At 46.2% G+C, this 13,892-nt stretch overlaps 1 protein-coding gene across 1 annotated transcript in view; it reads right to left on the bottom strand.

Annotated features, from left to right (window-relative positions):
- The window catches only part of mrvi1 (murine retrovirus integration site 1 homolog), a 272,971-nt gene that overhangs the window by 65,651 nt on the left and 193,428 nt on the right, over positions 1-13,892 (bottom strand). The window contains exons 20-22 of the mRNA XM_072271388.1: positions 6,746-6,796; positions 6,062-6,652; positions 1,230-1,308 (exon numbers count right to left, since the gene is read on the bottom strand). Coding sequence (XP_072127489.1) covers positions 1,230-1,308; positions 6,062-6,652; positions 6,746-6,796 — 721 coding nt within the window. The remainder of the gene's footprint in view (positions 1-1,229; positions 1,309-6,061; positions 6,653-6,745; positions 6,797-13,892) is intronic.

Raw genomic sequence — 13,892 nt, 5'->3', positions numbered from 1 at the left:
AGACTCCTTGAAAATTAGACCAGAGGTTGTGGGAACAGTTCAGTGACTGGGCATGTGAAGTTAATTCCTCTGGATCAGGAGTCTGATGGCTGAGGGGTAATAACTGTTCCCGAACCTGGTGGTGTGAGTCCTGAGGCTCCTGTACCTCCTTCCTGATGGCAGCAGCGAGAAGAGATGTTTCTCTGCTGACAGACCTGCCAGAACAGCAACCAGAAAGGGTTCAGCTATTACCCTGCGCAAGTCCAGGCCGAGGCTGCCCTCCGTCAACGCAAGTGTGGGGGACGTTAAACTCGCTTATGGTTTAGCGTTGGGCTTACGGAGTGTAGAGAGGGCAGAGTTCACAACTCTGTGTCTCACAGTCCCAGCACAGTGCCAGCACAGTCAAATCAACATTGGTAATCACATTTGCAAAGGGCAAAGGTAATAAAAATATTTTATTCACTGGAACTCAGATTGCTCATCCAATGAGAGGAGCCTCCTACGCACAGTGGGTGATGTTTCCCATTAGCAGTGCAGCTCACGCAACCCATGGGCTGTCACAATACAGATCCAACTGTTTCACACACTCACACACTCTCACACACACACACACACACACACACACAGGCACACATTCAGACTCTTTCTCACACACACACACACACACACACAGAGTCACACACACACACACAGACTAACAGAGTCACAGACACACACACAAACACAGAGTCACACACACACTGACACACAGTCACAGACAGACAAACAGACATACACACACACACACATACACACGCACACAGATTAACACACAGTCACAGACACAGACTAACACACAGAGTCACAGACACACACACACACGCTCAGACACACATGCACACAGATATACACACACACACACACACACAGACAGAGTAACAGTCACAGACACACACACAAACACACAGAGTCACACACACACTGACACACACACAGTCACAGACAGACATACACACACACACACAGACACACATACACACAGTCACACACACACACAGACTAACACACACAGACACAGACTAACACACAGAGTCACACACACACACACACACACACACTCAGACACACATGCACACAGATACCCACACACACAGATACACACACAGACACAGACTAACACACAGAGTCACAGACACACACACACACACACACGCTCAGACACACATGCACACAGATATACACACACACACACACTCAGCCTCGCCTTTTACCTCTCTCCTGTTCGTTGCTTTCACTGAGGTCGGGTAATCTCTGTGCTGACAGGTTTTGGCTCCGCATCAGTTTATTCTCCTGGTCAAACAGAAATAATGCTTTTATCTCTCTTGCTTGGGAGGGGTAGCAGTATTGCTTCTGGAATTAGGAGTTATTTTGTCTTAATTTTAGTGAGGCAGTGAGATTCTCGTCCAAGCACAATAGCTAGTGCAGAACTAGACTAAAATTCTGAATCTATTGCTCGATAACTGCCCTACAGATATTGCGGAAAAAAATCCTTAGAAGGACCATAAGAACAGCTGTATATATCACACCCAAGTATAAGCTGCCTTTGACATCTTTATGCTTTAGCTACAGAGTACTTGGCCCAATCCAATCAGATTCCTGGTATGAAGCTGTACATAGGAGCAGAATTACGCCATTTATCCCATCGAATCTGCTCTGCCATTCCATCGTGGCTGATTTATTACGCTATTCAACTCCATTCTCTTGCCTTCTCCCCATAACCTTTGATCCCCAAGAATCTATCAATCTCTGCCTTAAATATACCCAATGACTTGGCCTCCACAGCCATCTGTGCAATGAATTCCACAAATTCACCACTCTCTGGTTAAAGAAATTCCTCCTCATCTCTGTTCTAAAGGGATGCTTTTTCTAGATTGATACTTGAGGGTTTAACACAGGTGGCTTATTATACATCCATCTGTGACGCAAATTAGAACTCATTCCAATTGTAATTTATAGTGTAAAGAGCCAGGGAGTAACAGGGATAAGCTCCCACTACCTATAAATGTTCCCAATGGTATGTGTCCCAAATAGCCTCTGACAACCAATTCCAGCTCCTGGCCTTCATGTTTGGCTTAGCTTCTTAACCCAGCGGATCCATTCCTACCGACAGGAGAAGGGGCAAAGGTGAGTTATTGGCTCCTTAAAACCAGTTGTTTTGGGCAGATGGGATGTGTCAACCATGGGTTGGCAGCTCATCTAAGTCAAGGAAAACTCTGATCTCAAACCTCTGCTGCCTTGTGGCTATACCCACTCATGGGGAAGGCTTCGAGAGTAAACCCTGAGGAAAAATCTCGAGCTGGAGTCACTAAGGAAGTCCTACAGTGAGTTCAATGCTGACTGGCAACTCCTGCGACGCTGCTGGTGCCAAACTGTATGGGTCTCTGCCGTTCCTTTAAGACCATAAGAGATAGGAGCAGAATTCGGCCATTCAGCCCATCGAGTCTGTTTTGCCATTCCATCATGGCGGATCCTGGATACCACTCAACCCCATACACCTGCCTTCTCGCCATATCCTTTGATGCCCTGAGCGATCAGGAAACCATCAACCTCTGCTTTAAATATACCCACAGACTTGAGCTCCACCACAGTTTGTGGCAGAGCATTCGACAGGTTCACTACGCTCTGGCTAAAAACGTGTGTTGGGCACGTGGCCAAGTGGTGAAGACGTTCATTTACTGATCTGAAGGTCGCTAGTTCGAGTTTGTGTTTGCTCTAGTGTCTGTGCAAGGAGTGGTGTCCCACACAGACTTTCAATCTGTGCCTTGTAAGGCATGAAAATGCCTGATGCAGGCTTCTCATGGTCTGAGTCGACATTCCCTCCCTCCCCCCTCCCACCCCCGGCTAAAAAAATACCTCCTTATCTCTGTTCTAAAAGATCACTCCTCAATTTTGAAACTGTGCCCTCGAGTTCTGGACAGCCCCCACCATAAGAAACATCCTCTCCACATCCACCCTATCTAGTCCTTTCAACATTTGGTAGGTTTCAATGAGATTCTCACGCATTCTTCTAAATTCCAGTGAGTACAGGCCCAAAGCAGTCAAATACTCCTCATATGTTAACCCCTTCATTCCTCGAATTATCCTCCTGAACCTTCGGATTCATCCACTTTGAGGAGAGGGAGAGCCTGCTGCACAGGCAACAGCTTTACTCTCTCCATCATACCACCCCCACATAGACAGCTCGACCCTGACCAAGAAGTAAAGAGATGCAGAAAGTTTGTCAAAGATAGTTTCGCACTTAATGGCATTGTGAAGAGTTCACAACTGTGTAAAAATCCTATCAACAGGTGCGTGGGAACATCATGCAGTCGAACACAGTACCACTCTCCTCCTATTCCTGCATCTGGGTGTTCAGGAATTCCCTCTGAGTGAACATCAGTGTTAGCAAAGCACAGTCCAAACCGCATGTGCTCCAACCAGCCGAAAGGCCCGCTCTGATATATAAGAGCTATTATTACTTGGAGGATTGGAGAGCAGCTGGGAGGGAGTGGGGAGGAGAGGGTTAAATCAGCAAGAAAGGGGAAATTTGGAGGATGAAGAGAGCAAGGAGAGGGTGAGAGTGACATGAGGCAAGTGGGTAGAAAAGGGGGGAGACAAATGGGGAGAGAGAAGATGAGAGAGGGGGACAGAAAGACAGAGAGAGGGAGGGAGGGAGGGGGAGAGGGGGGAGGGAGAGAGAGAGAGAGAGAGAGAGAGAGAGACAAAGATGAGGAGAGGGGTGGAGAGGTGGAGGGGGAGGAAAGGGAGGTGAGAGGAGGGCTGAGGGAGAGAGAGTGAGAAAGGGAGAGAAAGAGAAAATAATTTCAATCCAGTACCTATTATAAGGGAAGTGGGAATTTAGTGAATGATTTGAACCTAAGACTGGATCCAATTGTGGCCACTTCTCATGTGCAAAATTGTGCATCTAAACATTATTATTTGTATCATATCATCTTGTGATTTTCTCTGTCTTCGAAAGTATTTTCTTGCACAAGCATAAGGTCATAGAGCCACACAATGTGGATAAAGGCCATTCAGCCCAACTGGTCCATGCTGACCAAGCCAGCCATCTAAACTAGTCTCATTGGCCTCAGTTTAGCCCATGTCTGTGTGCAGTTGCTGATGCTCAGGGCTTGGTTTTTAAATTGTCACATGAACCAAGGCACGGCAGAAAACGTTGCACACCACCCATACAGACCTTTCCATTCCTGAGTACACCAAAGTGGTTAAATAGAAAATTGAGCAAGTCGCTGCATTTGCATGAGATGAGGAACTGCTACGGAATTGTTCTTACAGAAACGTGGTTCCAGGACAACGTCACATGCACCATCAATCTACAGGCTGTGACACTCAGGGACTTGGGCTATATCATTATTATTTTTTATATAATTTTTTTTTTTGCAACTACGTTTTCTATTAGAACATAGAACATAGAATAGTACAGCACAGTACAGGCCCTTCGGCCCACAATGCTGTGCCGACCCTTAAACCCTGCCTCCCATATAACCCCCCACCTTAAATTCCTCCATATACCTGTCTAGTAGTCTCTTAAATTTCACTAGTCTATCTGCCTCCACCACTGACTCAGGCAGTGTATTCCACGCACCAACCACTCTCTGAGTAAAAAACCTTCCTCTAATATCCCCTTTCAACTTCCCACCCCTTACCTTAAAGCCATGTCCTCTTGTATTGAGCAGTGGTGCCCTGGGGAAGAGGCGCTGGCTATCCACTCTATCTATTCCTCTTATTATCTTGTACACCTCTATCATGTCTCCTCTCATCCTCCTTCTCTCCAAAGAGTAAAACCCTAGCTCCCTTAATCTCTGATCATAATGCATATTCTCTAAACCAGGCAGTATCCTGGTAAATCTCCTCTGTACCCTTTCCAATGCTTCCACATCCTTCCTATAGTGAGGCAACCAGAACTGGACACAGTACTCCAAGTGTGGTCTAACCAGAGTTTTATAGAGCTGCATCATTACATCGCGACTCTTAAACTCTATCCCTCGACTTATGAAAGCTAACACCCCATAAGCTTTCTTAACTACCCTATCCACGTGTGAGGCAACTTTCAGGGATCTGTGGCCATGTACCCCCAGATCCCTCTGCTCCTCCACACTACCAAGTATCCTGCCATTTACTTTGTACTCTGCCTTGGAGTTTGTCCTTCCAAAGTGTACCACCTCACACTTCTCCGGGTTGAACTCCATCTGCCACTTCTCAGCCCACTTCTGCATCCTATCAATGTCTCTCTGCAATCATCGACAATCCTCTACACTATCTACAACACCACCAACCTTCGTGTCGTCTGCAAACTTGCCAACCCACCCTTCTACCCCCACATCCAGGTCACGATTTTCATAATTATATATGCTATATATGCTGTGTGTGTCTATGTATGACTGTTGATACTGCATTTTTCTCCTTGGCCCTGGAGTAACACTGTTTCATTTGGCTGTATGGTTGAATGACAATTAAACGAACTTGGGCCATGATGAGGTAGATTGAGAAGTCGCCGGTTACTGAATATAACGTACACCCTGCGCTAAGCTCTGCATGCTCTGCCCACCCCCCACCCCGAGGACTTCCCTTTCATCCACGAGTCTCTTAAATGCCTCTAAGGTGTCTGCCTCTACCACCACCCCTGGCAGTGCATTCCACACACACACCACTCTCTGTGTGAAGAACTCGATGTTCTAGATGTGGTTAAAGGAAGTGTGCGCTCATTGCCAGGCAAGAACATGACGGCAGTGAAGTGATTTGGCGAGATAGCAGTGCACGAGTATACGATTTTAAGGTGTTGAGGTGACAGCATTTTGGACATGCAGACAGTGACAAAGCAGGAACCAGAGCAAAGGTTCCAGGCATTCGCTCAACCGGACCTCGGCTGATTTGTTCATCAAGGAGTAGTGACCCTGTGCGTCAGAGCAGACAGGAGGGGAGACAGCGGTCCCAGCCCTGCTTGCACGATTCCCTCTGCAGTGCCCCCCTCCAGGAAAATACCACGGAAAAAGCATGCACCCCGTTCTGTGGGCAGAGAGCGCCTGACAAGCGGCGAAGTTACCTCACGCAGTTTGGTGAGTTTCTGCAGCTTTGGTTCGACGGGCAGTTCCTTACAGTCGAAGGCTCTAAGCTGGCTGGTGTCGAGTACGCTGAAATCGAAACTCTCAACAGTCTGGAGAGGGGGGCTTGGGGGCGCATTCAGCTCCCTGTCCACCTCCAGACACTCCCAGGAAACGGCCCGCAGAAGGGGCTGCGAGCTCAGAGATTTGATTTCGGCTGTGCAGGGCACCCTGGGGCGAGGGACAGCATGTTCAATACTCGTTCTAACAGCTCCGGTTTCGGAGCCCAGTGCCTGGGGGGGTCTCATTGGAATCATGTTGCATTCCAGAGAACTTGACTTGGTAGCACTTTCTGCCCCTTTGACATGGGGGCTATGGCGGTTCTTGTCCAAATGCTTGGACTCACTACCTGCACCAGCTTCCAGGGACGCAGCTTCTTTCCGATGGACAGATGCATCCATCACCTTTCTAGAAGACAACTGAAAACCCACTGCCCCGGGAGATGGGTTTCTATTTTCAATGGCCTTCTTGGCTGGAGACTGTTTTCTGGTTTCGCTGGTTGTCCTGGCTGGAGAAAGCTTTCTGGTGTGTTGCTAACGCAGTGGTTGAAGAGAAAAGAAAACAGTCAGTGGTTTGGCATTGCTCATGAAGGCATAAAGAAATGACACAATATTGACAGTACCAACCTCAGATTTCACTTGGGCATCGTGTTGTCTTGATCCAGGGACTTCTAAAAGCTATAAGTGAATTTAACATAACCACAAGGCAAGATTACTGACCTAAATCAGAGACCCAATCAGGTATACTGCCAACTTCACCACCTCTTTGGTCAAGAAAGCACAGCAGCGTCTCTGCCTCCTGAGGAGATTGAGGTGAGTGAGGCTCCCCTACCCCCCATTCTAACCAAGTTTTACAGGAGTCCTGGCCAGTTGTATTATTGTCTGGTATGGGACTTACAAGGCCCTACAAAGGATTGAGAGGACTGCTGAGAGAATCATCAGGGTTCCTTTTCCACCCATTAGAGATATTTATCAAGAGCGCTGAGTATACAGGACCCTCAGCATTGTCAGTTATCCCTCCCATCAATCCAGCAATCTCTGTGACCCCCTATCATCAGGCAGGAGGTACCTTGGCATTAGGACAAGAATTTTAGGATAAGAAACAACTTCTTCCCCCAGACTGTGAGACTATTGAACTCACGGCCACCACCCTGGTCTCATCATGTATACTTGTGTAAAGATGAGCTTGAATTTAAAGATTACTGATCTAAAACAAAGAGACCCAGTCAGGTAAATGTCAGATGATGTCTGTGTAAATGCCACTGTTAACTTTCAGCCTATAAACTAAAGATCATAATCTCATTTGATGAACAGAGTCAGCCTGAAACATTGACTGTTTATTGACTACGGTAGGAAACTTTGTCACATGGTGTGAGCAGAATTATCTGCAGCTTAATGTGAAAAAGACTAAGGAGCTGGTGGTGGACCTGAGGAGAGCTAAGGCACCGGTGACCCCTCTTTCCATCCAGGGGGTCAGTGTGGACATGGTGGAGGATTACAAATACCTGGGGATACGAATTGACAATAAACTGGACTGGTCAAAGAACACTGAGGCTGTCTACAAGAAGGGTCAGAGCCGTCTCTACTTCCTGAGGAGACTGAGGTCCTTTAACATCTGCCAGACGATGCTGAGGATGTTCTACGAGTCTGTGGTGGCTAGTGCTATCATGTTTGCTGTTGTGTGCTGGGGCAGCAGGCTGAGGGTAGCAGACACCAACAGAATCAACAAACTCATTCGTAAGGCCAGTGATGTTGTGGGGATGGAACTGGACTCTCTCATGGTGGTGTCTGAAAAGAGGATGCTGTCCAAGTTGCATGCCATCTTGGACAATGTCTCCCATCCACTACATAATGTACTGGGTGGGCACAGGAGTACATTCAGCCAGAGACTCATTCCACCGAGATGCAACACAGAGCGTCATAGAAAGTCACTCCTGCCTGTGGCCATCAAACTTTACAACTCCTCCCTTGGAAGGTCAGACACCCTGAGCCAATAGGCTGGTCCTGGACTTATTTCATAATTTACTGGCATAATTTACATATTACTATTTAACTATTTATGGTTTTATTACTATTTAATTATTTATGGTGCAACTGTAACGAAAACCAATTTCCCCCAGGATCAATAAAGTATGACTATGACTATTCATTTCCATAGATGCTGCCTGAGCTGCTGAGTTCCTCCAGCATTTTGTGTGTGTTGTTCATAGTCTAATTAATGCTATTCACTGTTTACACCCGGGGTTAATCATGGCTGTGGCAACATTTCAATATAAAAACACTGCACAGTGGTAACCATTAAAGTAAATTTTACTGATGTGATCCCTATGAACTTTCCACTGTCTTTGCTCCAGAGGAGGTGTTGGATTGGGGTGTGGAATTATTATTTTCTTGTAGTTTCACTTTCCTATGCTTGTTTTGTCATTCTGTATACTCACCTATTTACAAGTAATGGCTCAGTGAATTTTCTGTAAGAAACATCTCGTTGTTTCTGTATCTTCCCGGAAGTTTCCTAGTTTCTCAGCAGCAGGTGTTACACTGCTTGTATCTAGCTACTTGATGGGTTGATTGTTATCACTGGAATTTGTGTTAACTCTAGTCTAAGACTACGATTGCTTTTTCCTTTGTCTTTCCTTTGTTCTCTCAGTTCATCTTTTAACACTTCTAACATTAAATTAAATTGCTTAGCCATAAGTTTTATTTATTTACTTATTTACTTTTCTTCAGAGGTACAGAGCAGAACAGGACCTTCCTGTCCTTTGAGCCGTGCCACCCAGCAGCCCACCTACTTACCCCTAGCTTAGTCACGGGACAGTTTACAACAGCGGTCCCCAACCACCGGGCCACGGACCGGTACCAGGCCGCAAAGCATGTGCTACCGGGCCGTGAGGAAGCGATATGATTTGGCGATAGGAGTCAGCTGCACCTTTCTTCATTCCCTGTCATGCCCACTGTTGAGCCATTACGCACGCGAGGTCATTACCCGCACATCATCCATGTCAGCGCGGGAAGGAGATCAACTCCTCGAGCTTGCAAATGACGGCGGGCTGAAAAGTCTGTTTGACATAACATCTCTGCCGGCATTCTGGATCAAAGTCAAGGCTGAATATCCTGAGATAGCCACGAAGGTACTGAAAACGTTGCTTCCATTTCCAACATATCTCTGCGATGAATGTAACAAAAACTAAATTGCGGAATAGACTGGACATAAGGAACCTCCTTTGAGTATCACTGTCTCCCATCAGCCCTCGATCGGACCGTCTCGTTGCAGGAAAACAAGCCCAGGGCTCCCACTGATTCAGCGATATTGGTGCGTTACAATGATTTTATATGTTCATACGAGGAAAATATGCGCTGTGTGTTTAATATCCAAATGTTACTTAAAATGTTATGATGCTATTATAAGTGACTTATATAACCATATAACAACTACAGCACGGAAACAGGCCATCTCGGCCCTTCTAGTCCGTGCCGAACGCTACTCTCACCTAGTCCCACCGACCTGCACTCAGCCCATAACCCTCCATTCCTTTCCTGTCCATATACCTATCCAATTTTTCTTTAAATGATAATATCGAACCTGCCTCTACCACTTCTACTGGAAGTTCGTTCAACACTTACTTCAAGCTCCCCTGATAATTGACTTATCACTATACTCATGCGAGGAAAATATGCGCTGTGTGTTTAATATTAAATTCATTAGATAAGCCCTTTTAGAAACGAAATTGAGTGTATTAGCCACTTATCACCTATATTCCGGTCGTGATTAACATCCCCCCCGCCCCCCCGGACAGAATCGCCAAAACCGATTTGTAGAAAACAATCGGCACGTACACGCATGCGCACTGGTGCCCGCGCAAGGCTTCATGGCCATTGTGGTCTTATCGGGGTAAACCCAACGTATTTGACTGCTACTCTTGTTCGTTGGCAACCCTACCACCCCCCCCCGCCCCCCCCCCCCACTGGTCGGCCGGTCCACAAGAATATTGTCAATATGAAACCGGTCCACAGTGTAAAAAAGGTTGGGGACCATTGGTTTACAATGACCAATTCACCAACTAACTGCTACGTCATAGAAACATTGAAAACCTACAGCACAATACAGGCCCTTCGGCCCACAAAGTTGTGCTGAACATGTCCCTACCTTAGAAATTACTAGGCTTACCTATAGCCCTCTATTTTTCTAAGCTCCATGAATCTATCTAAAAGTCTCTTAAAAGACCCTATCGTATCCGCCTCCACCACCCTTGCCAGCAGCCCGTTCCACGCACTCACCACTCTCTGCATAAAACACTTAACTCTGACATCTCCTCTGTACGTACTTCCCAGTACCTTAAACCTGTGTCCTCTTGTGACAACCATCTCAGCCCTGGGAAAAAGCCTCTGACTATCCACATGATCAATGCCTCTCATCATCTTATACACCTCTATCAGGTCGCCTCTCATCATCTTATACACCTCTATCAGGTCACCTCTCATCCTCCATCGCTCCAAGGAGAAAAGGCCAAGTTCACTCAACCTATTCTCATAAGGCATGCTCCCCAATCTAGGCAACATCCTTGTAAATCTCCTCAGCACCCTTTCTATGGTTTCCACATCCTTCCTGTAGTGAGGTGACCGGACCTGAGCACAGTACTCCAAGTGGGGTCTAACCAGGGTCCTATATAGCTGCAACATTACCTCTCGGCTTCTAAGTTCAATTCCACGATTGATGAAGGTCAGTAAACCATATGCCTTCTTAAGACCATAAGACAAAGGAGCAGAAGTAGGCCATTCCGCCCATCGAGTCTGCTCCACCATTTTATCATGAGCTGATCCATTTTCTCCTATTTAGTCCCACTCCCCTGCCTTCTCACCATAACCTTTGATGCCCTGGCTACTCAGATACCTAACAATCTCTGCCTTAGATACACCCAATGACTTGGCCTCCACTGCTGCCCGTGGCAACAAATTCCATAGATTCACCATCCTCTGACTAAAAAAATTTCTTCGCATTTCTGTTCTGAATGGGTGCCCTTCAATCCTTAAGTCATGCCCTCTCGTACTAGACTCCCCCATTATGGGAAACAACTTTGCCACATCCACTCTGTCCATGCCTTTTAACATTCGAAATGTTTCTATGAGGTCTCCCCTCATTCTTCCAAACTCCAAGGAATACAGTCCAAGAGCGGACAAACGTTCCTCATATGTTAACCCTCTCATTCCCGGAATCATTCTAGTGAATCTTCTCTGTACCCTCTCCAACGTCAGCACATCCTTTCTTAAATAAGGAGACCAAAACTGCCCACGGTACTCCAAGTGAGGTCTCACCAGCACCTTATAGAGCCTCAACATCACATCCCTGCTCCTATACTCTATTCCTCTAGAAATGAATGCCAACATTGCATTCGCCTTTTTCACTACCGACTCAACCTGGAGGTTAACTTTAACGGAATCCTGTACGAGGACTCCCAAGTCCCGTTGCATCTCAGAACTTTGAATTCTTTCCCCATTTAAATAATAGTCTGCCCGTTTATTTTTTCTGCCAAAGTGCATAACCATACACTTTCCAACATTGTACTTCATTTGCCACTTCTTTGTCCATTCTTCCAATCTATCCGAGTCTCTCTGCAGACTCTCCGTTTCCTCAGCACTACCGGCCCCTCCACCTATCTTCGTATCATCAGCAAACTTAGCCACAAAGCCATCTATTCCATAATCCAAATCGTTGATGTACAATGTAAAAAGAAGCGGCCCCAACACTGATCCCTGCGGAACACCACTGGTAACCGGCAGCCAACCAGAATAGGATCCCTTTATTCCCACTCTCTGTTTCCTGCCAATCAGCCAATGCTCTATCCACGTATGTAACTTTCCTGTAATTCCATGGGCTCTTATCTTGTTAAGTAGCCTCATGTGTGGCACCTTGTCAAAGGCCTTCTGAAAATCCAAATATACAACATCCACTGCATCTCCCTTGTCTGGCCTACTGGTAATTTCCTCAAAAAATTGTAATAGGTTTGTCAGGCAGGATTTTCCTTTAAGGAATCCATGCTGAGTTCTGCCTATCTTGTCATATGCCTCCAGGTACTCTGTAACCTCATCCTTGACAATCGACTCCAACAACTTCCCAACCACGGATGTCAAGCTAACAGGTCTATAATTTCCTTTTTGCTTCCTTGTGCCCTTCTTAAATAGCAGAGTGACATTTGCAATCTTCCAGTCCTCCGGAACCATGCCAGAATCTATCGACTTTTGAAAGATCATCGCTAATGCCTCCGCAATCTCCACAGCTACTTCCTTCAGAACACGAGGGTGCATTCCATCTGGTCCGGGAGATTTATCGACCTTTAGCCTATTCAGCTTCCTGAGTACTTTCTCTGTCGTAATTGTGACTGCGCACACTTCTCTTCCCTGCCACCCTTGAGTGTCCAGTATACTGCTGTCTTCCTCAGTGAAGACTGATGCAAAATACTCGTTCAGTTCCTCCGCCATCTCCTCATCTCCCATTACAATTTCTCCAGCATCATTTTCTATCGGTCCTATATCTACTCTCACCTGTCTTTTACTCTTTATATACTTGAAAAAGTTTTTAGTATCCTCTTCGATATTATTTGCTAGCTTCCTTTCATAGTTAATCTTTTCTCTCTTAATGACCTTCTTGGTTTCCTTTTGTAAGGTTTTAAAAACTTCCCAATCCTCTCTCTTCCCACTAATTTTTGCTTCCTTGTATGCCCTCTCTTTTGCTTTAACTTTGGCTTTGACTTCTCTTGTCAACCACGGTTGCATCCTTTTTCCATTCGAAAATTTCTTCTTTTTTGGAATATACCTGTCTTGCACCTTCCTCATTTCTCGCATAAACTCCAGCCACTGCTGCTCTGCTGTCTTTCCCGCCAGTGTCTCTTTCCAGTCAACTTTGGCCAGTTCCTCTCTCATGCCACTGTAATTTCCTTTACTCCACTGAAATACCGACACATCAGATTTCGGCCTCTCTTTTTCTAATTTCACAGTGAACTCAATCATGTTACGATCACTGGCTCCTAAGGGTTCCTTCACCTCAGTCTCTCTAATCACCTCCGGTTCATTACACAATACCCAATCCAGTACAGCCGATCCCCTAGTGGGCTCAACAACAAGCTGTTCTAAAAAGCCATCTCACAGACATTCTACAAATTCTCTCTCTTGAGATCCAGTGCCGACCTGATTTTCCCAATCCACTCGCATGTTAAAATCCCCCACAATTATCATAACACTGCCGTTCTGACAAGCCTTTTCTATTTCCAGTTGTAATTTGTAGTCCACATCCCTGCAGCACAGAGTCAACCTGCGCAGCCGCTTTGAGTGTCTTATGGACTTGGACCCCAAGATCCCTCTGATCCTCCACACTGCCAAGAGTCTTACCATTAATACTATATTCTGCCATCATATTTGACCTACCAAAATGAACCACCTCACGCTTATCTGGGTTGAACTCCATCTGCCGCTTCTTTGGAATGTGGGCGGAAACCGGAGCACCCGGAGGAAATCCACATTGTCACGGGAAGAACGTGAAACTCCTTCCAGATGGCTTCAGAATTAAACTCTGAACTCCGATGCCCCAAGCATTGCGCTAATGGCTACACTCCCGTGGAGCCCTATCATCTTGATCTTGACCTCCAAAGAACCCTTGGATCCAAAAGAGGTCTTGATTAAATTCTTCCTTACTTCCAGATTATTATCCAAGGAGGCCCTCCGCTGGTCTGGGTTGACTGTGGATATTGTGTCCCAGATGTCTAGATACACGAGCCAAAGGAAG

This window comes from Mobula birostris, chromosome 11 (genome assembly GCF_030028105.1).
Source record: "Mobula birostris isolate sMobBir1 chromosome 11, sMobBir1.hap1, whole genome shotgun sequence".
NCBI lineage: Eukaryota > Metazoa > Chordata > Chondrichthyes > Myliobatiformes > Myliobatidae > Mobula > Mobula birostris.
The sequence above is the reverse complement of the archived record's forward strand: the minus strand, read 5'-3'. Positions and strand labels throughout refer to the sequence as shown.